The 24,354-nt window shown below is 40.7% G+C and overlaps 3 protein-coding genes across 3 annotated transcripts in view; 1 reads left to right on the forward strand and 2 right to left on the reverse strand.

Moving 5' to 3' along the window:
* The window catches only part of srp19 (signal recognition particle 19), a 329,264-nt gene that overhangs the window by 30,053 nt on the left and 274,857 nt on the right, over positions 1–24,354 (reverse strand). The gene's annotated exons all lie outside the window — the stretch shown is intronic.
* Positions 303–3,876, forward strand: LOC308156321 (CUB and zona pellucida-like domain-containing protein 1; the record flags this gene model as incomplete). Its single annotated transcript, XM_080529660.1, has 3 exons — positions 303–461; positions 860–1,260; positions 1,781–3,876. The coding sequence occupies 3 exons, from the start codon at positions 303–305 to the stop codon at positions 1,983–1,985; spliced, it is 765 nt and encodes a 254-aa protein (XP_080385786.1). The 3' UTR covers positions 1,986–3,876.
* Positions 4,020–6,814, reverse strand: LOC308156842 (type-4 ice-structuring protein-like). Its single transcript, XM_080530290.1, has 4 exons — positions 6,732–6,814; positions 5,731–5,804; positions 5,057–5,150; positions 4,020–4,372 (listed from the first exon to the last, which is right to left on the reverse strand). The coding sequence occupies exons 2-4, from the start codon at positions 5,780–5,782 to the stop codon at positions 4,231–4,233; spliced, it is 288 nt and encodes a 95-aa protein (XP_080386416.1). The 5' UTR covers positions 5,783–5,804; positions 6,732–6,814; the 3' UTR covers positions 4,020–4,230.

A 24,354-nucleotide genomic window follows, 5' to 3' on the forward strand; every position in this document is an offset into this window, starting at 1 on the left:
AATGTAAGGATACTGGGTGGTAGAACGCATATATCTAGGAAAAGTCATGAAAGGAGGGTCCTGAAATTTGAGGATCGAGTGCAAAGATATAAAAAACGTCTTTACTCTCAGGGGTCAAATGACCCCTCATGGCTGGCATTCTAGTGTTAAATAGACAATACATGACCAAACTGTAACATAATGGAAACAATATATTTACATCATAATACATTTGGACCACACCATTTTTTTTCAAGCAGTGAAAAAAACCCAAGCTATCTTGTGTTCTAGTCGTAGCCAAAGTAAGTTGCAATGAGACCAGGATGATAGTGGAGGTGGAGAAGTCCTCCCTGGCTGCGGTACACGAGGACCACCTGAGGCTCAACGACCCCAGCAGCTCTGCCTGCGACCTGCAGCGTTACTCCAACAGCACTCACGTCGTCGCTGTCATTCCCCTCAACGCCTGTGGGACACAGATAGAGGTGAGACCACCTTGTATATGGGTCAGATAGAGGTGAGACCACCTTGTATATGGGTCATCCATACGGTAGGTCGCCCCCCCCCTCGACACTGGAACACCGCTGAAGGTCATACCGTGTCTCAATGCATAGCTTGCTTGTGCTTGTGTGTATAGGTGTGTGTGTGTGTGTGTGATTGTGAATTGCATATTTGTTTGCGTTAAATAAACTATTTCACGTCTGTGATTTGATATGCAGCTCACAGCCTCAATGGCATCCCGTACCCCTCAACCCTGACCCCATTGGTCGATACCCCCTCAAACCTTACACGCTCCCCCGCCCCCCACACACCTGTATCTCACAGAAGCACTGCCCATACACACACGCTTACATCAGTTTATTTCCCCCTGTCTTCTTTGCAGGAAGACGACGATAACCTCATCTTCAAGAATGAAATAACCACGTTCGATAACGCCGCTGACATCATCACCAGGCGCCATCAGGTTGAGGTGGAGTTCTATTGTCAGTACGCCAAGCGTGGCAACGTGACCCTGAGCTACTCGGCTCACCGAGACACCGTCACGGTCCACGAGAAAGGCTTCGGCACGTTCACGTACCAGTTTGAGTTCTTCCAGAGCAGCCAGTTCAGCCGTATGGTCGACCCCATGCTCTACCCCCTGGAGGTGGACGTCAAGGAAATGATCTACATGGAGATTGAGGCCACGTCCTCAGTCAACAACACCGAGTTGTTTGTCGAGTCCTGCAGGGCAGCCCCTTACGACAACCCCAACTACCACCCCACCTACACCATCAGAGAGAACGGGTGAGAGCAGGGCAGCCATAAACATACACATACAGTACCTATCAGAGTCCTATGCGTACCGTATACACAGCCGTAGTAAAGTATGTTTAGCTGTACAGAGTTAGAGGCAAACACACTGACATTACAACCCCACATGAATTCATGAATGAAACCTTTATTGCCCCAAGTGGAAGTTTTCTTGCACACGAGCACAACGTTAAACAAATATATATCAACACTTAAATAGACAATGTACACCTTCAGGAACAACGGCAATCCATCACCATAGAATGGCAGTCTTCAGCAAGGATATCAAAGTACTCTGACCTAATCACACGCATACTGTAACAACCAGATGCTGCTACTATGACCAAATCACACACATATCAACCATGTGTTACTATATATGTTTGTGTATGAATGAACATGAATGATACCAGGACTGTAAGAGGTAATAGTGTAGTACAATTGCTGTAACACCAGTCCAGTGAATATATTAATTGTGGGATGGGGAAAACATTGTAACCTTGTATTTGACCAGGTGCAACATAGATGAGACTGTTGTCGTCTACTCTCCCGACCATCAGAGACATTTCAAGTTTGGAATCGAAGCTTTCAAGTTCATCGGAATGCATGACCAAGTAAATACTCCTAAAAAACACTCTTCTGGATTCATGGCTCTTTCACCTGAACTTTACCCCTTCTGTGTGTTGGTGTACATCAGCTGTTCAATTGTTGTAGTTTGATAGTAGTAGTAGTAGTAGTAGTAGTAGTAGTAGTAGTAGTAGTAGTAGTAGTAGTAGTAGTAGTAGTAGTAGTAGTAGTGGTAGTAGTGGTGGTGGTAGTTTAGTAGTAGCAGTTGTAGTAGTAGTTGTAATAGTAGTAGTAGTAGTAATAGTAGTAGTAGTAGTAGTAGTAGTAGTAGGTAGTGGTGGTGGTAGTTTAGTAGTAGCAGTTGTAGTAGTAGTAGTAGTTGTAGTAGTAGTAGCAGTAGCATTTGTAGTAGTAGTAGTAGTAGTTGTAGCAGTAGTAACCTGTGTGCCTACTCTGTGTGTAGGTGTACATCAGCTGCACAGTGATCCTGTGTGAGGCGGGGAACCCCGACAGCAGGTGTTCTCAGGGCTGCCTAAACTCCAACTCCTCCTGGCCCAGTGGTCACCAGCACCACCACCACCGCAAGAGAGCCACCGGCCTCCAGACTGGCAGTCACTACGTCTCCCAGGGTCCTCTGCGTCTGAGAAGGAGCTCTGAGAACACAGGTAACATTTCAAAACCAATTGTATGGCACCGTACTTGACGAATTGTATGGTAGAAACACCTTCACACATCTATAATACATGTTAATTAGGGTTAGGGTTAGAGGGTCTGAAGCAGACACTCTAATCCACTGAGACTTAGGGTGAGGGCCAAAGCCAAGTTAAATAACAGAGAGGATAACTGAGTAGGGTGCAGGCTGGTGGAACTTGAAACTCCAAGAAAATACTATTTCTCTGATGCATCGTATCGTGAGTTGAGTGTATCGTCCCATCCCTACCAAAATCAAATCAAAATTTGTTAAAGTTAAATTTCTATTGTTTTTTTCTCCAGTGACCAACCCCAACCTGAACCTGAACCTGAACCTGGTGTTCTTTGCTGGATGTCTCCTAGCAGCCATTGCCATGGTGTGTGGAGTGGTCATCTACAAGGCCAAGGGGTCAAGAGTAAAATATCAACCCCTGCCAACATTTGAAACTTAGTCGAAGGACATCCATCCGCTATACTCTATAGTATCTCCATGCACTATAATCTCATTTAGATTTTACCAAGTGAAGTCTGGCTCTAGGGATTAATACAGCGTATCCATTCATTGTTGCTCAGAGTAACATTTCTGTTCCTTCATGCTGGTAAAGACTACATCATAACAACGAAAACATACACACGTTGTGCATTATATATTATCCATTACTGTATACAGCTTCTAATGCTATTTTTATATCAAGCCCAAAATATATCTATCTAGTTGATTAATCATGATAGGTTTTGATTCTGATATGTAACTGATTACATCAATTTAGTTTCAGTTATATGACTAAAGTGCTTCTCTCCAAATAGCGAATGAGGGCCCACTTTACCAGGTATATTGGTGATTAATACGGGACTGGATATGGCCTGATATAATTATTTTCACTCTCAGGGAATCACTGTAAAATAAAACCTTCTACTGTATGCCTGCCATTTGTGGTCATTTCTCATTTGAATCGTTTTGTTACATAAAGTATATGGAGGGAACAGCTGAATATAAATATAATTGCAGTGGAAATGATTGCCATCTGGGATACCAAATCCCAAGCTCTTGATTTTAACTCACTAACTGCCGAAGAATTCCGTAACACTCACCACCTAGAGTGCTTTCCAGGATGTGGAATTTACATAGCAACATGACTCTTTGATTGGCTGCAAAATTAAGCATCATCATTGATGCATTTTTGGTGAATAAAGTCACCCGTGGCACTCTAAAATGTTGACCATTTGGGCGACTATATTCATCCTCTAAACGCACTAAATGAGTTAAAGGAAGGGTCAAGGACAAAGTCTATGAAATTGAATATGAACCGTAATCTTTGATTAACTGAACTGTTTTAAACATCAAATACTTTTGATGTTGCAAGAATAGAAACTACAGTATACATTTGTGACATTACGACTTTATCAAAACTATGATACTTGATGTCGGCTTCAAACAATGATTAGGAATTCATTTCTGTTAATATGAGTGGACAACTAATTTCAAGAGACCAAAATTGCGTCTTAATGTTTTAATGGTGCTTCAATTTACTATCGTCTGTCTTTGCATGTGAAGAATATTTGCTTTGGCACAAATCCAGCAGACTTAAACATCAGTTACATGGTGAAATAGACTTTGGACCAGATGGTCTGGTTGATGGTCTGTTTCCAACCACTGCTGGACTGTGTTGTTGTTAGTGTGCTTGGACCATGGACTCCTGTGCTGCTTTATTGATTATTGATGGCCATCGTCAGCTTGCGGAAGAGTTCTTCCAACATAGTCCCGGTGGCGGCGACCAGGGGCTTTACATGTTCCTGGATCTGGGCGGCCAAGGGCTCCATCTGGGTCGATCCACTCGCCAACATGGTCCTGTTTTGAAGGGAGGAGAAGGGGTTTGTCATTAGCAGAAAGGGTTTGTCATTCACATGGGGAGTTACCTTGTCCTTGATAAGACCTGAAGACTTGCGTTAGCTCTCAATGCTAATGAAGACTTAAGCTCAGTTGACTAACACAGTGGTGGCATGCGGAGAAGTCTGGGTCAGAGCCAGGTGGTGACATACAGTACACCTCATTAATCACCCACATGTATGCACAAACTTGTCAGTAGATTGTTCCTATTGTAAAATCAGTAGAACATTTCGCATTCATTTAACCTGAACTCCAGCGCTAGTTTCATTTCCTCATTTTGAAAACACAAATAAAAAAACGCATTCTGGGCTTAATGCTTTATTTGCAAACTGTAGTTGCAGCCACTACTTATATTAACATATTGCAGAGTCTCCATTTAGGGTCACAGATAACCGCCAGCCTGCATCAGATCACAGAACAGCCTGCATTTACTTATCATGGCCTGAAAAAATGTGCATTTCTTCTTCTCCTGCTTAGATTAAAGGTGTACTTCTTCTCCTATTTAGATTAAAGGTGCACTCTCTTTTCACTGTGAGGCCTGAAAATGTCGTTGTGAGAGTGTTCCCAAAATGAGGCTGCCACTGAATCATTCCAATGATATGGTAATCATAGAGCAGGGAGGGCTGGCTCTTCATCCCTACTCACTGTGCTTGGCCGGCGAACTCCTGAGTCTTAGCAGTCAGATCCGCAAAAACCTCCTTCAGCTTCTCAATCTCTGGAGACTCTGCAGATTGGCTTCCTGTAAGACCCATAGAATGATTGCATCAATATAGAGTATACACTGTCTCCAAATTAGTTAAAGAAACAATTGAAAAGCACAGATTTTAAAGGAACAACAGTGGAAATGTTGTGATAAATCATGATCACTTGAAATCAATTAACAATCTTCTTAGTAACAATTGGAACTAATATGTTACTATACAGTTACAATTATCTATTGATGAAGTATTATAAAGTTTGCTTAATAAACCCTTAAAAAGAAGATCATTGTTGCCACTATAGTTCACAAATGGCTTATTAAATAATATGTTGTGTAATTTTTGTATAGTTTTTGATCTAAAATATAACAGAAAAAACATTCTGATTACATTTCGAATTTCTTGATACTGTAAGTACTCTCCTTTATCCGTTCAATGTATAGCACCAAATGCCATTATTGGTGTTAACTGAACAGTAGTTTGTTTTTATTGTGTGTTTGTTATGTTTCAGCTGCTATTATGTATGGCATTAATGCATCATAAATCAAGCAATCATAAAAAATACCACAGTGGAAAAGAAGCTACAGAGTGGACCTTTAAGTTAAGGGAATGTGGTCTTACCATGTGCCAGAGCGAGCACGACGACAAGGGCTGCAACCAGAGAGAACTTCATGGCTGCTGATTGGATGAGGCACCTTTGGAGAAAATGAATATTAGCTCTGATTTACTTTATTAGACTGATTTGTAAGGGACTGCATAATAATCAACCTTAACAGGAATATGACTATAATTACATCCCATTTTGTGGAAGTAAAGCCTGTATACTGCAAATGTATTAGAAAAAACATTTAGACATTTCAAATACATTGTGTGATGTTAATAACTTCTTGGACACCCATATGATATAAGAATGTATCAGATTTTGTACACCACAAGTGACAACTGTATCAGATTTTATACTCCACATTTAACAACTTTCACTGAGCCACGAGTATGTTTTCTCTAATTAGACTATTGGTAAGATGTTCTTTTTTTCTTTTAGTAGGTGTTAAATGTAACACATTTAATCAAGACACGGTGTCGAACTGTAATTAATCATGACACATGCATCTTCCACTCTACCGCTGTGGGAGTACCCTGCACCCTCCTGTACAGTTTCTCTACTGTTAATAATAATAATAATAATAATATATATTTTTAAAATAATACAATAAAATCTTCCTTCTTCTAGCATTATGACTGCCAATGGCCCCTGGCCCGAGCAGAGATTACTTTTTTTTGTTGTTGCTATGACTGATGGATAGATGATTCATTTATTTAGTCAAATGTATTTGTTGTAAATCGCTTTGGATAAAGGTGTCTTCCAAATGCCAAAAATGTAATGTAAAATGTATCAATGTAAACAACTTTTTTGGTATTCTGGACCAGATGAGGCACAAATGGATATAGCTATCAATAACCATGTTAATCTTCATCCCAGTTGACCACCACAGCTGTGTTATGTTAATAATCTCTTGGACACCCAATCATGAAATATATAAGAATGTTTCACAAACCATTTAGACCTTATTTAAAACAACTAGGCTTCTGCTTCCTAATAACAGAGAGACGTAACCACTCACCTGTGCTGCAGGACAGTTTAAAACCGGATGGTACTTTTCTCTGGGATGCCCGATGCTTTTTATAGCCCATGAGGACAAACTGTATTGAACCCCAGTTGTATTGGTGAGTAAGCTAAATTACTGTGCTATCATTGGATGTTGGTGCTGGTATCGTGTGATAGTGGGCTGACCCTTACCACTCAGCTTGCCATCAAAACAATCCACTCCAAAGTTCAAGAGTCCCCCTGCTGCGTGGGAGTGCTGGTTGCTCAAATAGTTAGGCTTCTTATCAAAGCATCTGATTAAAGAAAACATACAGTACATTGAGTCCTGAGCAACAACAGAGACACATGTCGACTAAGCTCTTTAAACACAACACAAATTGCATTAGGCCCAAACATGGCAGATGCCAGAGGATCCGACTCCACATGGTCTGTTGAGATTGGCCGTGTGTGAACTGGCAAAACACAAACAAGGTTATCCATGAGGAAACAGGAATGTTTACCCTACCAACATGCCCAGCTCATTACAGTGTTTCAGAATGAACCCATGAATTACTTGTTTATTTCTTTGGGTGTTCATTATAACAAGCATCACTAGGCACACTCAGTTGGTAGCAGTTACAAAGTTTTGTGACAAGGTTTTATGTAAGTGCCAGAAAGTACATATAGTGCAGCGATATGTGGTAAGCGAATGTGGATATTATCCCCTTGAGTTACTTTACAACAAAGATGTATTTTTCTCTGCGACCGCCAACCCACAGGGAACTTTCCTATAGCCTAAGGCATGCTGATCTTTTTGCCAATGTACAAACGTAGTACACACAAAGGAGCCTAATCATCAACTTTGAAAAGAAGATTTGGGTTTGCCACAGCGGATGAATAAAACAACTTCAAGAGTTGTGCTTAAGCCAGTATTATACTGTGGCAACGAGAAATGAGAAGCAACAACACTGTACCGGGAGCCTATCAATGACTTAATAATTCCTGTCTGATCTTCCGATGTACTTATTGAATGAATGAATGAATGAATGAATGAATGAATGGTCTTTATTGTCATTGCTATAGTACAGGTACCAAACAACGAAATTTAGGAGGGGTGGCTCCCCTGGTGCTAGGAAAGAAAAAAAAAAAACTAAAAAAAACACAAGAAGGGAAGGAGCTGGTTTACATAAATAAAGGCTATGTACACTATCCACTATACTATACTGTACAGATAGACGACTAGGGTTGTCATATTGCACATAGTGTTATTGCACATTCATTTGAAGTGTCGCAGTTTGCAGGCTAGAAATGTACATATTTGTGCCTCAGCACTACACCTGATTTTTTCAGTCCAGCAGCTGCCATCAATCCGTCCAGACTGTCCAGGGCGCAGAACCTAGGTCTTTGCTGTGTTCAGGGCCTGGATGGCCCTGGGGTAGAAGCTGTGCTTCAGTCCGTTTGTCCTTGCGGCCATGGTCCTGTACCGCCTTTTCGAGGGCAGCCGGGTAAAGTGTTCGTACCCAGGGTGGGTTGGGTCTCTGGAGATCTTGGAGGCCTTCCTGAGACAGCGTGTGTTGTACAGCTCTTCCAGAGAGGGGAGGGGGGCGCTTTAGTGGGGGGTTTGCTTTAGTAGTCCAACTGTTCTCTTGCATACCTCCTTGTAGTGGGCTTGCTCCACCAACTTTCAATGTCTAATTCTATATTTGTTATAGATGGTATATGGACAAAAATCATCAAAACATCAAAACACTGACTATGGATATTCGGAGAGAACTTTAAAATAAGACACAGGTGACATTAGCGTTACCAATTGATGAACAAAAATCTATATTATTGCTGTGTCCTTTGAGCTTTATGTGAAAGTACAAGGATCTACCCTGAGTCTGAATCAGTCGGATTTTCTTTTGCCGACTGTGACCTGAGGTCACCTGAGGTCACCTTCGATCATTAACATCCAGCCAATAACGTGTCGACTTAATTACTCCCATGACAAAAAAAGCAAGTCTTTTTTCCAGGTGGATAATCACAACTGCACACTGGCTACTTGTAAACTACATGAGAAATGCATTCAAAAAGACCACTTAGGTTAAAACAAGTAAACCAGCAGCTTTGAAAATAAACATATAGTAGCCATGTAATTAAAAGTAAAATTGGATAAGTATCAACTGGAGTTCACTGGACTTTAAAAAAAAAGAAAAAAAAGAATCACTTAACAGAAATATAATTCAGGTAATGGAATGACTTTCATACATGAAGAAAGAGTCAGACATCTCAAACTGAGATGGTTGTCAGTAAAGAGACAAATGATGTTAAAAATGAAATGTATCAGGATTTGTACTCTACAAGTGACAACTTTCACTGAAGCGTGAATACATTTCCCCTAATTAGGCTACTGGTAAAATGTTCTTTTTTTCTTTTAGTAGGGGTTAAATGCATGGCACATTTAATCAAGATATAGATACTGGTTTGGTGTCAAACTGTAACTGCTTATGACACGTGCTTCTTCCTCTCTACCGCTGTGGGTGTACAGTATCTACTCTCCAAATACATCTTTGGTGTGCTGAACCAGACGGGGCAGAAATGGACACAGGTATGAATAACCATGTTATTACAACTCTATACATATTTAATAACCATGTTATTAAGACTGTTAACAACAGTTTTAGGATCACTAAATAATTTGTCAGCAAACTCAGATTGTTTCCCATAAGCGATTCACTATCGTATGCCGTCCTGCTTTGTAGTGTTGGTTATAGGTGGGCCTACATGTCTTCAATGTATGTTCAAAAGCAAGGACTCTGTGGTCATCTAGTTATGTCTAGATTATGTTTTTTAGCATGTTCATGTTCTATTCTCTGTTGCTGAAACATGATGTGCTAAACATGCAGATGTTAGATATGTTACATAGCGATGCTCTTTGTTGTTAGCTGCTAGCTAGTATCTAGCTAGCGTGATGGAGCACAGTCTGTTACGGTTCAGAGTGATTTTCCTCGCTATTAGGTTTGAGGTGTACCAACTATTATTATTTTTTACGCGAATAAATCATATTACCAAGTTCTACTGACATGCGTGGCAAACACAGATAACACTGTAGAGGGATTTCAGGACAGACTAATTTACCAACATGTACTACCAACATTCAAATAAGCATATCTTCTTCAACTATTTTCAGATTTCAATGTAGGCCTACTGTACAAATGACACGTAATGAAAGCTTACAATCTGCACTTATAATTATCTGTAAAAAAAAAAAAAAAAACTTGTCACAAATGTATTTGCATATATGTATATCATATATATGATAAAGGCATCGGCTAAATGCCAAAAATGTAAAACCTGTGTTAACCTTCATGTTCACCACCACAGGTTTGTATTTGTTTGTATTTCTGCCAAATCGGCACAGTGATTACTGCACAGCTGGTATTATAATTGGCTCCATATCAAAGTATCTGGGATACTGTTACTGATACCTATTTGCACCAAACCAACAGTGGCAGTGACTCTCACCATTACAAATGTTGTTATTACTATTCTACAATGAGTTCCACTCATTGGGAACGTAGTGTTTGTGGCACTGGACAGAAATAGTTTTTTTTTTTCAATGTGGGCCCAGGAGCCACAGTAACATTTAATGAGAAACATGTCAGAGGACCCAGACCCCAGTGAAAAAGTCACAGGCAAACAAGAAATTCTTGCATCCCGTTGGGGTTTCACAGAGCTTCATACTGAGTCAAAGAGCATGTCCACTGGTGCCACAGGGGCTGATCCCAGACCAGGTCCTTGAGAGAGTCCAGAAACAATACTGGGGGTAGATAGCGTGAATGCAAAAATACAAAAACACAATAATAATAATCTAGTTCTTGAGCAAGACTGCACACGACGAGCACATCTGATGGTCCCCACGAGAGAAGTTAGTCCCTCTTTCTCTTCCGACAGTGCAGAGACAACATGACTGTGGCGAATTTGATTATTATCCACATTAAAAAACAACACCGTCAAGAAACCAATGATATATTCTATGTTTCATGGGAGTCACAAATGGATTGTGAGAATGATGTCAACTGACTTTAAATGTGTATAATATATCTTTACAAGAAATAATGTGGGGTTCGTTCCTCTAACAACAGAACTGTTGTTACTTACAGGTTATAATTTATTTGTGTAATTCACAGGTTTCAGTCATGTACATAAATACTGAAAGTTGACATGACATTTTCTTTAATAAAAAACATTGGAAAGGTGGTTAGATTGAGTCGAAGCAAATCTGTCTGACAGAAGTTTCGTGAGTCTGGTACTTTTGATCCTTGTTCCCTACCTGGTACAGTCCCTTCATTGGTCAGTTTTAGAATATACTGTATTTTAACATCCTTTTATTGGTGTTCAAATCACTCAATGGAAGAGTGCTTGAATACTGGTCAGACATGCTTTTAATGCTTTTTAGACAGGCCTTTTTAGTTGTTCCCTGGGTGAGGACAATGAACTACTACGGGGAGGCGGCATTTAGTGTAAACACCTTTAAAAGAAATCTTAAGACATACCTTTTTATTTGAGCATTCTCTTAATCCATTCAATCTACCAATCCAATTTACCCACTTCTACTGTGCTACACTGGTCTCTGAATTTCTGAGTAAATTATGAATTATTCAGGAAGAGGTTTTAAGTGCTGTGGAGAGTCTCTTCCAGAGTAACAGAGGGGACTGTACTCAGGTTCACACTGTTGTGATTAGAGTTAAAAAACCTCACCAAGGCCATGGAATAAGAGCTGAATAAGTGTTGACTTGCCTGCCTGTGTTCTGTAGGTGTGTTCCTGGTGTGAATCGTGAGGGACTAAACGCCCTAGACTAGAGCAAAACATTTGTATCGTTCTTTCATTGAAGGTGATTCCCCCGAGGTCACTTAAGACTTGAAACGTTGTAGTGGAGAAGAAAAGCTGATTGGAGCAACTGGTTAATCCTTTGCTCGCTAGCAAACATTCAACCATCATCTGTGCTCTTTGTGGCTTTCATTATTAATGAGCTGCTTTCCATTAAAACGACCATGAAAATATGATTACGTAATGAACATCTTCAGCATGTAGTGCTGCTCCTGTCATGAGCATTTTGAGAACAGTCGGTAATTAGTGGGCATGCATTAGCTAAACTAACCCTAAGTGACACTCTTGACTTATTTTACTGTCACTTATTATTATTACTTATTATTATTAATAGGTTTGCTTCAGAAGGTCCAAATATTGATATTGATCATACTTCTTCTTCTTCTTCTTCTTACTGGGATTGCTTCAGCAAGTCCAACTCTTGATATTCCAATTGCATTTGCACTCTTGATATTCCAGTTACAAAATGTTCTTTCACTATTCACTACTATTGCATGCATCGATGATTGTCAGCCAAATACTAAACATGAGTACTATAGTTGTACATTCTACCAAAAAAAATCAAATACCTTTGGAGCCCTGAAATAGGGTGTGCATGTTTAAAAAGTTAAGAAGTGTATTATGTTATGTATTGGGTGAACCCAATCTGGAGAAAAAAATCCCATTGCATTAAAGCTGAGAATCTGTAATTTGACCCCATAGTAATTGTTTGATTTCACATCCAAAATGTTATTATGGAAGGCACTATACTCTCTGTCTCTCCATCTACTATTTCTAGTCGAAACAATCTTTTAATTTGATCAACTACCAAAATAAGACTTTGCAAGTCTGCAAGCCCACAAAGTTTCTTCAGGAAGATTAAGCCTTTTCTAGTTATGCAATGAGGTTTTGAGAAGGGGGTAGAGGCATGAAGAAACTGCATGATTCCCCTCCGAAATCATTACTGCTGTGATATTTGAGAAACAGTTTTTCCATTTGTACCATTTGTTGTGTTGAGATTTACTTATTCATATGAATTTATTCCGGGCCTTTCGCCATAAAACCTGCAAGAGACAATCGCCTACAGCCATTCTACTTGATCTAAAGGTTGATGGGAAGCCCCCATCACGGGGTCATGCTCTGGGAATACCAAGGTCATTTTTCATCAAGCATTCGGAAGTGTCCAACAGCATTCCAGAGAAAAGGGCCGTTGCTTGATTTTCTGAAACACGAAATCTATCACTGTCTCATGTGGTCCAAAACCCTAGAAAATACTAATCCATCAAGCGTGTTGGCTCTCTCGCCGCTGAGCTCTGGCCTCGGGCCACAAACTGCTTTACTGATGTAGAACAAGAACAGAGGGTGGATGATAATCCCAGGGAGCACGGAGGCCTGGAGGAGGACATATGAATGTATGAATGTGGTATAAATATGGTATGATAAAGGTGTGATTTGAATATGGATCAGATTATAAATGTGATCAAATGTGTGAAAGCTGTTCAAGTGGTGAAAGCTGTTCAAGTGGAAGATGTATAATGCATCGCACTAACCAAACTGATACACAATTTCAAGCCATGAATGTTGTTGGCGGTGCTGTGCATCATGGAACAAGTCATAAGATTGTTGTGATAAATACATGGACACATATTATGACAGCAGCTGGTGAAACCGGGAACAAGTCGGCAACCGATGGAGCGTTCATACTACGATTTCAACTACTCTTAGAGCCGCCTCGGGGGTCTAATAGACCCCCTCTTTAGAATGATAATCTGCTACTTACAATTAAAGATCACTAGAGGGCGCTTCTTGTAAATTAGCCTGCCTCCTAGACAGAAAAACTGCAAAATAGCTTTATAATAGCTTATCCTGATGTGATTTTGAAAATATAAGGCTACTGGGTGGTAGAACGCACATATCTAGGAACAGTTATGAAAGGAGGGTCCTGAAATGTGATCGAGTGCAAAGGTATAATTCTTTTTTTACTCACAGGGTACTCCTAAATAAACATTTTGAGTCTATTTTTGTTATATATTTTTGTGTAGAATCTGTAGATGGTTCTTTTTTTGTTTTGTTTTGTGATGCTCACCAAAAACTTTTTATTTTATTTTTTATTTTTATTTATTTATTTTGTAAATGTATTTGTTGGTATGTATGTTTATGTTTTCTCCTCTGTTATACTATGTACTGTGAAGTTATGCTGATGTTATTCTTCTTTGTTATGTTATTATGATGATGTCTTGTTCTGTGTGGACTGGACCCCAGGAAGAGGAATTGGGATCCTAATAAATCAAAGCAAATCAATTGCTGCATCGCTTTAAGGAAATATAGCACAATGTAAGAGGCTGGGCCTTTTTATTGATGTGTTTCAGTGGCTCTCAATACATATCTTCTATGATTTCCTGTAAAATGTTATGGATGGAGTTTTTCCACCCATTTCCACCTATCCAAATCAATAGCTTACAATAAAGTCCTGCGGCATTAGCAACTGAATTACACTGTGACAAAAATCACAGTCAATGATTTCAGACTGGTAAACTGGAAAGAACATGAATGTTGCCTCCAATCTCAATTACAGACATTGTGAACATTACCAAGCACAACATCAATGGGCGCATTTACTGAATGTCTCCATCAGTAGATTCCCTGGTAAAACTTTGTTTTCTGAACACGTCGACAATCTCAAAAGCACAGGTGTTCAAGTAATGCAATCTATCGACATGCAAATGTACTGCCAATTCAAACATGCTCCTCAGTCCTGGTGCTAGTTGACTAATCTCAGGGTATACAGTAATAACAGGAAACTCTGCTATTCATAATGGCTTAGACAGAGAGGGCAAATTGAACAATATCCAACATTATGGCTACAATGATTGCCATTTCCCTTTTCCTCGACAAGTCCCATTTCAATCTCATGAAATCATCAAGGATAAACAGATGGCGAAAAAATGGAAGATGGAAAATGATAGAGGAGACTAGAAGTAAAAGGTGTATTCACCGCTGTGCCAACTGAGCGGGATTAACGCTGCTGCGCAGGAGACGAAAACAAATATCAACATTCACATTTCTAAATGTCAGGAGGTAGGTGTCCCAATCTGTCATGACATGGGGTAAATGGGAGGTTTTAACAGGAAGAGTCGTGTGCTATTGACTACAATAGGACAGCTTAGAGGAAACCTGTTGTTTCCTTCGAGAAATTGAGCTATACCCTTGCTGTGATAATGTGGGGAATTGAAATATGTCTGTCAGGTGGCCTTCATATTCAATGCAACACACTGAGAGAGTGCACACAAGAGACTCTTTGTTGCTCTTGCTGATATCTGCAGGTACTGCAATTGCTATTAACTGTATAATTTGCAGCGAGAGAGGAAAGTAGCTGCCACACCTTGTCTCCTAAAACAATCAAAATCGCACTAAGCACTTTCTGCACTCAGAAGTTTGCTTGTCAGAAGTTTGTTTGTCCTTTCCCTTGCACTGTACTGTCCTGTATGTTGTCTCATGTTGTATTTATGATGGATTGAATGTGTTTTTAATACCTGGCTGCAACCCTTCCCCTAGTTAGGATAATACATTTGACTTGACTTGAAGCAGGTGAAATTAGATCCTTTCACATAAGTCTCATACATTAGAGGCACATTAACAATGCTATAAGAGGAACAGATTGTCCTTGCTCAGATTCTCCTCATAAAATACCTGTCATACAAATAAAAAAGTTATTATTATGATTATTATTAGCACTTATTCAGCTCTCTCATCATCATCTAGTAGCTACAGTAGACAGAGAATTCTAGCTTTGACCCATTTTGAGAAACGTTTTTGGTACATTGGGAAAAAACTATTTGCTCTTCATGCCCATTCTGAGAAGGTCAATTTCCATCCCCTGTGAAGATGTTCATAACACAGATGACAGACACTCCATAAAAGATTAATTGCATGGTACAGTAGCTGTCTTGTTGTCTGTGCAGTGTCTCGTCACTCATCAAACCAGAGACAGCAAGCTCACTCTCAGTAAACAAGACGTCTTAAGCTAAGACACCTCAACATTCATTAAACACGTACACCGATGTTACATATCGTGAGCTTAGAATGATAAGGTTCTATCTCCGTTTAGGGTAGTTCAGAGATATTGAGCGTCAACGTTTTTACATTCCATTATGTTTTGTGAGATGGAACCTTTGTATTTTATGAATTACTAAATAAAAAATGTCAACATTTAAAAAAATAACACCACACAGGCATTAATAAACACCTAATGGATCAGATTATGTAAAAAACCTTATCATTCTAACGTCACGATATGTCTGCGACATCCTTCAGAGAAATGTGGGCTTGAGATCAGGGCCGACTGTCTGACAAAGGACTGAAGAATCGACTCGAGGTGTGGATGGAGGACATCAATAAAACATGAGGTGGAGGAACTTCCTGTCTGAAAAAAAAAAACGATGTTATTTATGTAGCCACTCCAGCCTACTCCTAGATCTAATCCGGGGCGTACTAAAGCCCATGATCTATGCCTTACGACTTATCAGATCTCAGTGGGTTTAAATTGGTGAAGGGGGAGACGCTAGCGTTGTTGCTAATTAATAGCCTGCTTGTCTGGGCGCCACCTACTCTCAGCGGAGCGGTTGCGTCTCCACAGCAGCTATCTACCATCTTGATAAAGAAGGGTGAGGTGATATTGAAAAATGTTTGCAAGAAATCTATTTATTATAAGATGATAAGATTTGCCCAGGCCCCAAGGTGGCTTATAGGGGATAATTGATATGTATTAGGAATACTAAATCGGCTTTGTAAAGTCAAAGAGAGGTCTGGCAACTCTTAAAAAGGAAGACGAGAAGATGGGTAATCTTTAAAGACTCGCTCTCATCCTCTGAGGGCCATGTTTTAAAGGTTGTCCCTCCAGAAAAGATATTTCACACAAAGATTAGACTAGTGTTATCTCACATTAAGAGATAAAGCTAAGCTCACAACATTTAAACCCAGACGAAGACAATTGCATCCCATAAATATACCCATCGGACAGGACACTGAGACTATTTTCCAGTCTCTCTCTCTCTGTCACTCTCACTCTCCCCCACTCACTACCCCATGGCATTCAACAACAAGATACACATTGAAATGTAACAGTATACTTTTGTCAACTGAAGTCCATTGGGACTATACAGGGAGAGAAAATAGAAGCTTCCTCTCGCAGCAAATTCACCCACACTTAAGTCAGGAATTCATGAAGCAAACATTCGCCAATGCTTTCACAGCTACTAACATTTAATGAGTTCCTTTGGCAGTTTAGTATTCCGAGACTAGTAGGAAGTGAACATTGGGGGTAACAGGGAATATTTGACATTGGCATGTGGCAGGATAAACAGAGTGTCTTTGTAGAAGGAAAAACCATAACATCCGTAAGACAGCGGGCATATGTAATGCCGATTTTTAACTGATGGTCGGCAAAGGTGGCATTTCACCAGGTCCAGTCTTGCCACCACCCTATATCCCTCTGTCCTGATATCCTCGTCTCGTACATCTCCCTCTCCTCCTCTAGCTCTCTCTCTCTCTCTCTCTCGATCCCCCGCTTTCCTGTCCTCCACCATCAATTCACCTCTCTCCATCTCCCAGCTCTCCTCATTCTTCCCTTTGTCCTTGTCCCCCAGCGTATGTATTGTCTTTCTCTTTCTCTTCCTCTCCTCTCTCTCCTTCATTTCCACCTCTTCCTCTGTCCTCCACTGATTCAGTGACACTCTCTGCACCTCTGTCTTCATCTTTTCTCCCTCAGTCTTCCCCTCCTCTTCTTCCAGTGTCATATACCCCTTCTCTCCACCTCTGTCTCCGTTTCTCCTCATGCCTTTCACGGAAGACCCGGATCTTGAGTGGTGCTTTCTTTTGACGCTTTTCCACCAAGGCAGTTTGAGGGCCGGTTCAGAGCCGGTGCCTAATCTCGAACCAGTTCTTTGCATTTCGACAGAAAAACAACCGGCTCTCTGGTTCCTGAGTGGCACCAACACTTGGCTGGTCTAGAACCAAGAATTGCTTACGTCAGGGGCTGGGGGTGGGATTATCGTGACCAGCAAAGATAGAAATCGGTGTATCATGAATTTGTTCGATTTATGTTTAACTGCAATGTGATCGATACTAGCGTAGTCGATGCTAGATCACTAGCTATAGCTAGCTTACCACATCTTACGTTCAGTGTTAATAATAATCAAAACGTGTTAGGTAAATACTTTTCTTCTTGAATGCAATGACCGTACATAGCAATTGAGAGCAGCACAATACGTTATTGTTGTATTATTATATTCCTGTTGTGCTTGAAGTTGGCGAAAGTGGAGACATATACAGATATGCTATGTGCAATACACTATGTGCATTACACTATGTGCAATATGACAACCCTAGGGTACATAAGGTTGCAGAGAAATAGGAAATGTTAGAATAGGTATAGCATAGAGTACAGCACAGTGTTTTATCTGTACAGTATAGATAGTGTACATAGCCTTTATTTATGTAAACCAGCTCCTTTCCCTTCTTGTTTTTTTTGTTTTTTTTCTTTCCTAGCACCAGGGGAGCCCTCCCCCTCCCATTGATTGATTGATTGAAAACTTTATTAGAAGATTTGCAGAAGTAGGTACATGAAAGTACATATTACATACAAGGTCAACTAACAGGATAAAAACCCAAGAAAGCCACTGGCTTATTTCAATTGGGGTCCTTGATTCTCAATTCATCGTTAAATTTCGTTGTTTGGTACCTGTTTCGTTGTTTGGTACCTGTACTATAGCAATGACAATAAAGACCATAAAGACCATTCATTCATATTTACAGTGATGTAATGACGTGGCTCTCTAGCCTGTGGAAAAGCAAACCGAGTTGAACCAACTGCTAACCGGCGCTAGCATCAGCCCAGAACTAGAACTAGGTTTGTGTTGGTTGAAAGGGGGTATCTAGCTTTGTTTTCTTCTGCTGTATCAGGGCAACTTCATGAAAACATTAAAATATATCTAATTTACTAATCTAACCTCTTCACAATGATGTCTCTGTGCTAACTGTTAAACACAAACCTGGAATATCACCTGAGGGCCCTATTATGACCTCATGACTCACTGCGACATCATGCTTTTTGTGTTTGACTATGAGCTGGAGTAGTGGTGGTCTAGTGGATAGTGAGTTGGACTTGTGATCGGAAGGTTGTGAGTTCAAATCCAGCTTGAAACCACACCACTACTAGTGTGCCCTTGAGTAAGGCACTTAGCCCTCAGTTACTCCAGGGGGAATGTCCCTGTAATTCGTAATTGTAAGTCGCTTTGGATTAAAAGCGTCTGCTAAATGGCAAAATTATTATTATTAATTATTATTAATTATTAGCTGGCATTATATTATATATTAGATTAGATTAGAAGAAGTTTATTTTTCCAGAAGGTACTCTGTTTATGGTGTCAAGCACATAAAGGCAACCTTAAAGCAACCTTAAAGCAACCTTGACATCACAATACAGTACATAGTTAAAAACAATACATTTACATCAACCCACTACAATAAAATAGCTAAATAATAAACAGTTTGACCTGCAACTCATGATGAGTTCAGAAGGTATATAAAATGTATAGGCCTCCATGCCATGCATTTGACCAGTACCTTTTCTCTAATGTTAGATGTGAAAATATGACTTTCAATATCACAATCTGCATCTCCAATACCAGCTTATTCCCTACAGTATAAGAGTGAACTGCATGTGCAAAAGCAGTGTGTTATGTGTCAGGCCATTTGAGATTTGACCCACAGTAGGTTACCACAACATCAAATATGGTTCTGAGACTTCTTGTGTCAGTACTTGTGTGATGTCACTGTGTTACAACATATTCTCTCTTCTTTGTTGTTCTGTACCTCATGTCTCTTGGCAATAATCACCTTGGCACCTCTGATGATGTCACTGTGACATTACTTTAATGTAACTATGGCAACCAGGTTCATTCCATGCTGAACATTTTACTATAGACATTTACACAACCATGCACTACGCAGGGCCTGCAGAGGCCTTCAATAAATCCATCAGCAGTGCCCTCAATAACGTTGACATTTCAGTGGCAAGCAAATATTGATCTTACTGTAAGACAGCCGAAAACAAACAAACATCCCAACTACAACTATCTGTTAGCAAACACTTATCCTGCCTTGTCTTTATTCCACCATTGTATTAAAAAGCAAACAAAAATGTTCATCGAAAGTCTTTTCATCTCTAGTTTTTCATTTTGCTAGTGCCCTCGTCACTACTGGTAGCATGAGGCAGTACCTGCAGCCCATTCAGGTTGCACAGGTAGTCCAGCTCCTCCAGGATGGCACATCACAAGAAGGTTTGTTGTGTCTCCCAGCACAGTCTCAAGAGCGTAGAGGAGATACCGGGAGACAGGGTAGTTTACATAAATTCCCCAAATATCTCTATTTGGGGAATTTATGTAAACTACCCTCAGCCTTGCCTTTTCAATGACACATTAGGAACATTTGGTACAGAGGACTTACCAGTTAACAGTTGCTCAGTCTTTATCCAACTGCCTGACTCCCAGAAAGTTCACACACCCAAGACTCGATGTTGCAGGCAGGATAAAGTTCGCCACGGTGTCTCCAGACTCTTTCACGTCTGTCACGTGTGCTCAGCGTGAACCTGCTCTCATCTGTGAAGAGAACAGGGGAGCCAATGGCGAGCCTGCCAATTCTGGTGTTCTCTGGCAAATGCTAATCAAGATGCACGGTGCTGGGCTGTGAGCACATGTCCCGCTAGAGGACTTCGGGCCCTCATGCCACGCTCATGGAGTCTGTTTCTGACAATTTGGTCAGAAACATGCACACGAGTTGCCGGCTGGAGGTCATTTTGTAGGGCTCGCACAAGGAGCAGATACCGGTCCTGCTGCTGGGTTGTTGCCCTTTACGGCCCTGTCCAACTCTTGTGTAATGGCCTGTCTCACGGTATCTCCTCTACGCTCTTGAGACTGTGCTGGGAGACACAGCAAACCTTCTTGTGATGTGCCATCCTGGAGGAGCTGGACTACCTGTGCAACCTGAATGGGCTGCAGGTACTGCCTCATGCTACCAGTAGTGACGAGGGCACTAGCAAAATGAAAATAAGATGAATCTCTCAAGAAGGATAAGGAGAGAGAAATGGTCTGTGGCCACCACCTAAGAAACCATTTCCTTTTAGGGGGTTGTCTTGCTGTTGCCTCTCCTGTCCACCTGTTGCCGCTTTCATTTGCACCAGAGCAGGTGAAATTGATTAACAATCGTTTACGCTTCCTAACTGGACAGATCAATATAGCAGAAGTTTAATTGACCTGGCGTTATACTGTGATGATTAAGTGTTCCCTTAATTTTTTGGAGCAGTGTACATCAAGGAAATACACCACTCGTAAAATATACCACTCCTGATTTAGTGCTATTTCAAAATAAGATGTGTTGAACCTTTTTGTTTGCTTTTGACTGAGTTGGTAGGATGGAGAAGGTTGCACTCTTTCTTTGTTTTGTATTATGCATATTTACCCAAACCTAAAAACACCTCGATAAATGAATCAGCAATTTCTCAAAATTAGGGTAATCAATACATTCCAGATTACATCCAATCTTACCAGATAAATACATGTTGCTCACCATTAGGTACAGAGGACTTACCAGTTGCCCAGTCTTTCTCCAACTGCATTCTGACTCCCAGAATGTTCACATAACCAATACTCTATATCCTTGGCAACTCCTGTATGATGTCATCGTATGTAACATCACATCAGCCTATGGGGTTGCAGTGTGTAGATTTCCTCTCTAGTTAGTAATGCAAAGGCCTCATTTGATGGATGTACAAAGTAGCTCTTTTTCACATGTTATAATAAAACCAAAGATATAATAAAAACTGTTTATTTATTTATAAAAATAAGTTTTGTTGTTATGTCAAGTGTAAGAGAGTAAAATCCTTAGGCTTCGGTTCCTTGATGTTGCAGCACAAAGATAAATAAGGCAATAAGGCAAGATAGGTCAAGATAAATAAACTGACAATAGTTACAAGACATGAGTGAGACAATTGGAAAACAAACGTCCTCTGCCGTTAAGACTCCCCTCACAGGTATACGATTCCATTTCTCAGAATGAGCCATGATTCAGGAAATGTGCTGTTCTTACCATCATTAGCGATGCTTTTTTATTTTATTTTATTTTAATTTGCCGCCACCTAGACTCGAGTCATCAACATCAGGTATCGTACCATGCATAATCTCTTCACAATTTCTTCTAACTCATGCATGGTCATAGCATATTAGGATTCTTAATGGAATCTAGGATCAGGTATGATTGAGGTATGAGTCTGTCACACAGGGTTGAGCAAATCCTTATAAATTAGGCTATATTATATCTTTTGGAGATTCTTGGGGGATAAAAGTAAAGTTCTTTATTCCTATCATGTTCAATTTGATCTGCTTTTACAAGTCTTCAATCAATCCTTGTAATCTAAACAGGTTAACAAGATGAACGGAACACACAGTTGCCAATACATCACTCACACATTAAAACCCCATTAATCCAGTGCTTCTTTCTCCTCCCCTCTTCCTTTCTCTCCTTCTCGCCCCCCCCCCCCCTCACCACAGCAACAGGGAAGGAAAAAGCAAGTCAAGAAAAGTAAAGTCTCCTGGAGGTTTTGTCGCCGTGCCTCGTGACCCCCAGTACTGTACTATGCCCACCAGTGGCGGATTAAGGTGGTCAGTGGCCCTAGGCTACTCCTTTGTGTGAGGCCCCCCCCACCCCCCTTTTTTTTTTTTTTTTTTTCCTTTCCTAACACCAGGGGAGCCACCCCTCCTAAATGTCGTTGTTTGGTACCTGTACTGTAGCAATGACAATAAAGTCCATTCATTCATTCATTCATACACGAGCCTCCCCCTCCCCAAAATACACAACTCACGAGCACCCTGCACACACAGACCACTCATAATGCTTTACCATAAAACACATTGTGCTTTAATAACATAATGCAAACAATAAAAAATGCACTGAAAAGGTTGTTATCATCCTGAACTATCTCTGTTGCTCACCTCACCTCAGTTCTGTCTCTATTGCTCTCCTCTCCTGTTGTCTGTCTCTCTGTTGCTGTCCTGTTGTCTGTCTCTCTGTTACTCTCTTCTCCTGTTGTCTGTCTCTCTGTTGCTGTCCTGTTGTCTGTCTCTCTGTTGCTCTCCTCTCCTGTTGTCTGTCTCTCTTTTGCTCTCTTCTCCTGTTGTCTGTCTCTCTGTTGCTGTCCTGTTGTCTGTCTCTTTGTTGCTGTCCTGTTGTCTGTCTCTTTGTTGCTGTCCTGTTGTCTGTCTCTCTGTTGCTGTCCTCTCCTGCTGTCTGTCTCTCTGTTGCTCTCCTGTTGTCTGAGAGAGAGAGAGAGAGAGAGAGAGAGAGAGAGAGAGAGAGAGAGAGAGAGAGAGAGAGAGACACACACACACACACACAAAATCAATACAGCAACAGTCCAAATTACATCCACAAAATAAGAGATAGATGCCCAGATTAAGGCAACACAATCATAAATGGTCCTACCCTTAGAAGGTCTTTTTCCTTGATTTTCTGGCAGCAAAGTCCTTAATGAGGCTGGTGTAATCCAATGTGCGCAGAATGTCAGACTCAATTGACATCAGGCACAGGTGATTTAGCCTCTCTTGGCCCATTGTGGATCTTAGTTTGTTTTTGACAAGTGCCAGTTTAGAAAAAGACCGCTCCCCGCTGGCATTCGTTACAGGCAGAGTCATAAACAGTCGGAGTGCAACATCAACATTGGGAAACACTGCCTGTATTTTCCTTCCTCTTATAAGTTTCAGCAGTGACCTCGCTGAGGTGTCCTCATTTTCTTTAATGAATTCCCTGAATTGTCTGATTTCCTCCAAAAAATCTTCCTCCAGATCACCTGCATATTTCTTCTGCAGATTAGCCGCTCTTGTGCGAAGATCTAGCATGGAGATGGATGGAATATTGTTCAAAAAACCAAATGTCTGCTGAATATCTTTGTATGAGTGATACCTCCTCTCTAGTTCCATGACGAGTCGATCTATGACAGTGATATAAACCGTTACTTTAAAGTTGTCTCGGCCTGATCGCTCACAGTCAGGTTCAGTGGATTCATCTGCCTGTTTTGTTCGTCTTCTCTGCCTCTGTGTGTCTGCTTTGTAGTATTGGGACAACGGGGACATGTTTTTTGCAGCACTCTCAAACTTGTCAAAATCGTCCCGAAGACTGGCCACGTAATCCCTCAATGAGTAGACTAAATCAACAGCATTACATAAATCCAGCTCTACTGCCTGTAGAGCTTCGCTAGTTTTGTGAAAGCGCTGCAGTATGGTGTTCCACATAGAACACAGAAAGGCGTTCTCTAATTTTTCCATCTTTGTGTAAAGTGTCGTGGCATCATCCCGAGTAGCGCCAGTTTGGATCGGGTCATCGCTCAACTTCTTCAGTGACTCTAGGATGTTGGCATAGTTCTGGTGTAGTGCTTTTGTTGCTTGCGCATGTGCTGACCATCTAGTATCTGACAAACTTTTCAATGTCTCCAGCCTCTTGTTGTCAATAACATTTAGCCCCGCAGTTATTATCTGCCAACGCGCCGTGGATTTGGAACAAAAATTATAAAGTGTCTGTACAAAATTAAAAAATTCCCTTGTCACAGGGCAACAATCTACACCGGCAACTCCCACAAAATTGAGTGTATGCGCTGCGCAGGGTACCCACTCGGCCAAATTATTTATCTCCTTAATGCGTGCTTGCAAACCACTGTAAATGCCGGACATGTTGGCTGCATTGTCATAACATTGGCCTCGGC

Source organism: Nansenia antarctica (assembly GCF_963989245.1).
Source record: "Nansenia antarctica genome assembly, chromosome: 4".
Lineage (NCBI taxonomy): Eukaryota > Metazoa > Chordata > Actinopteri > Argentiniformes > Microstomatidae > Nansenia > Nansenia antarctica.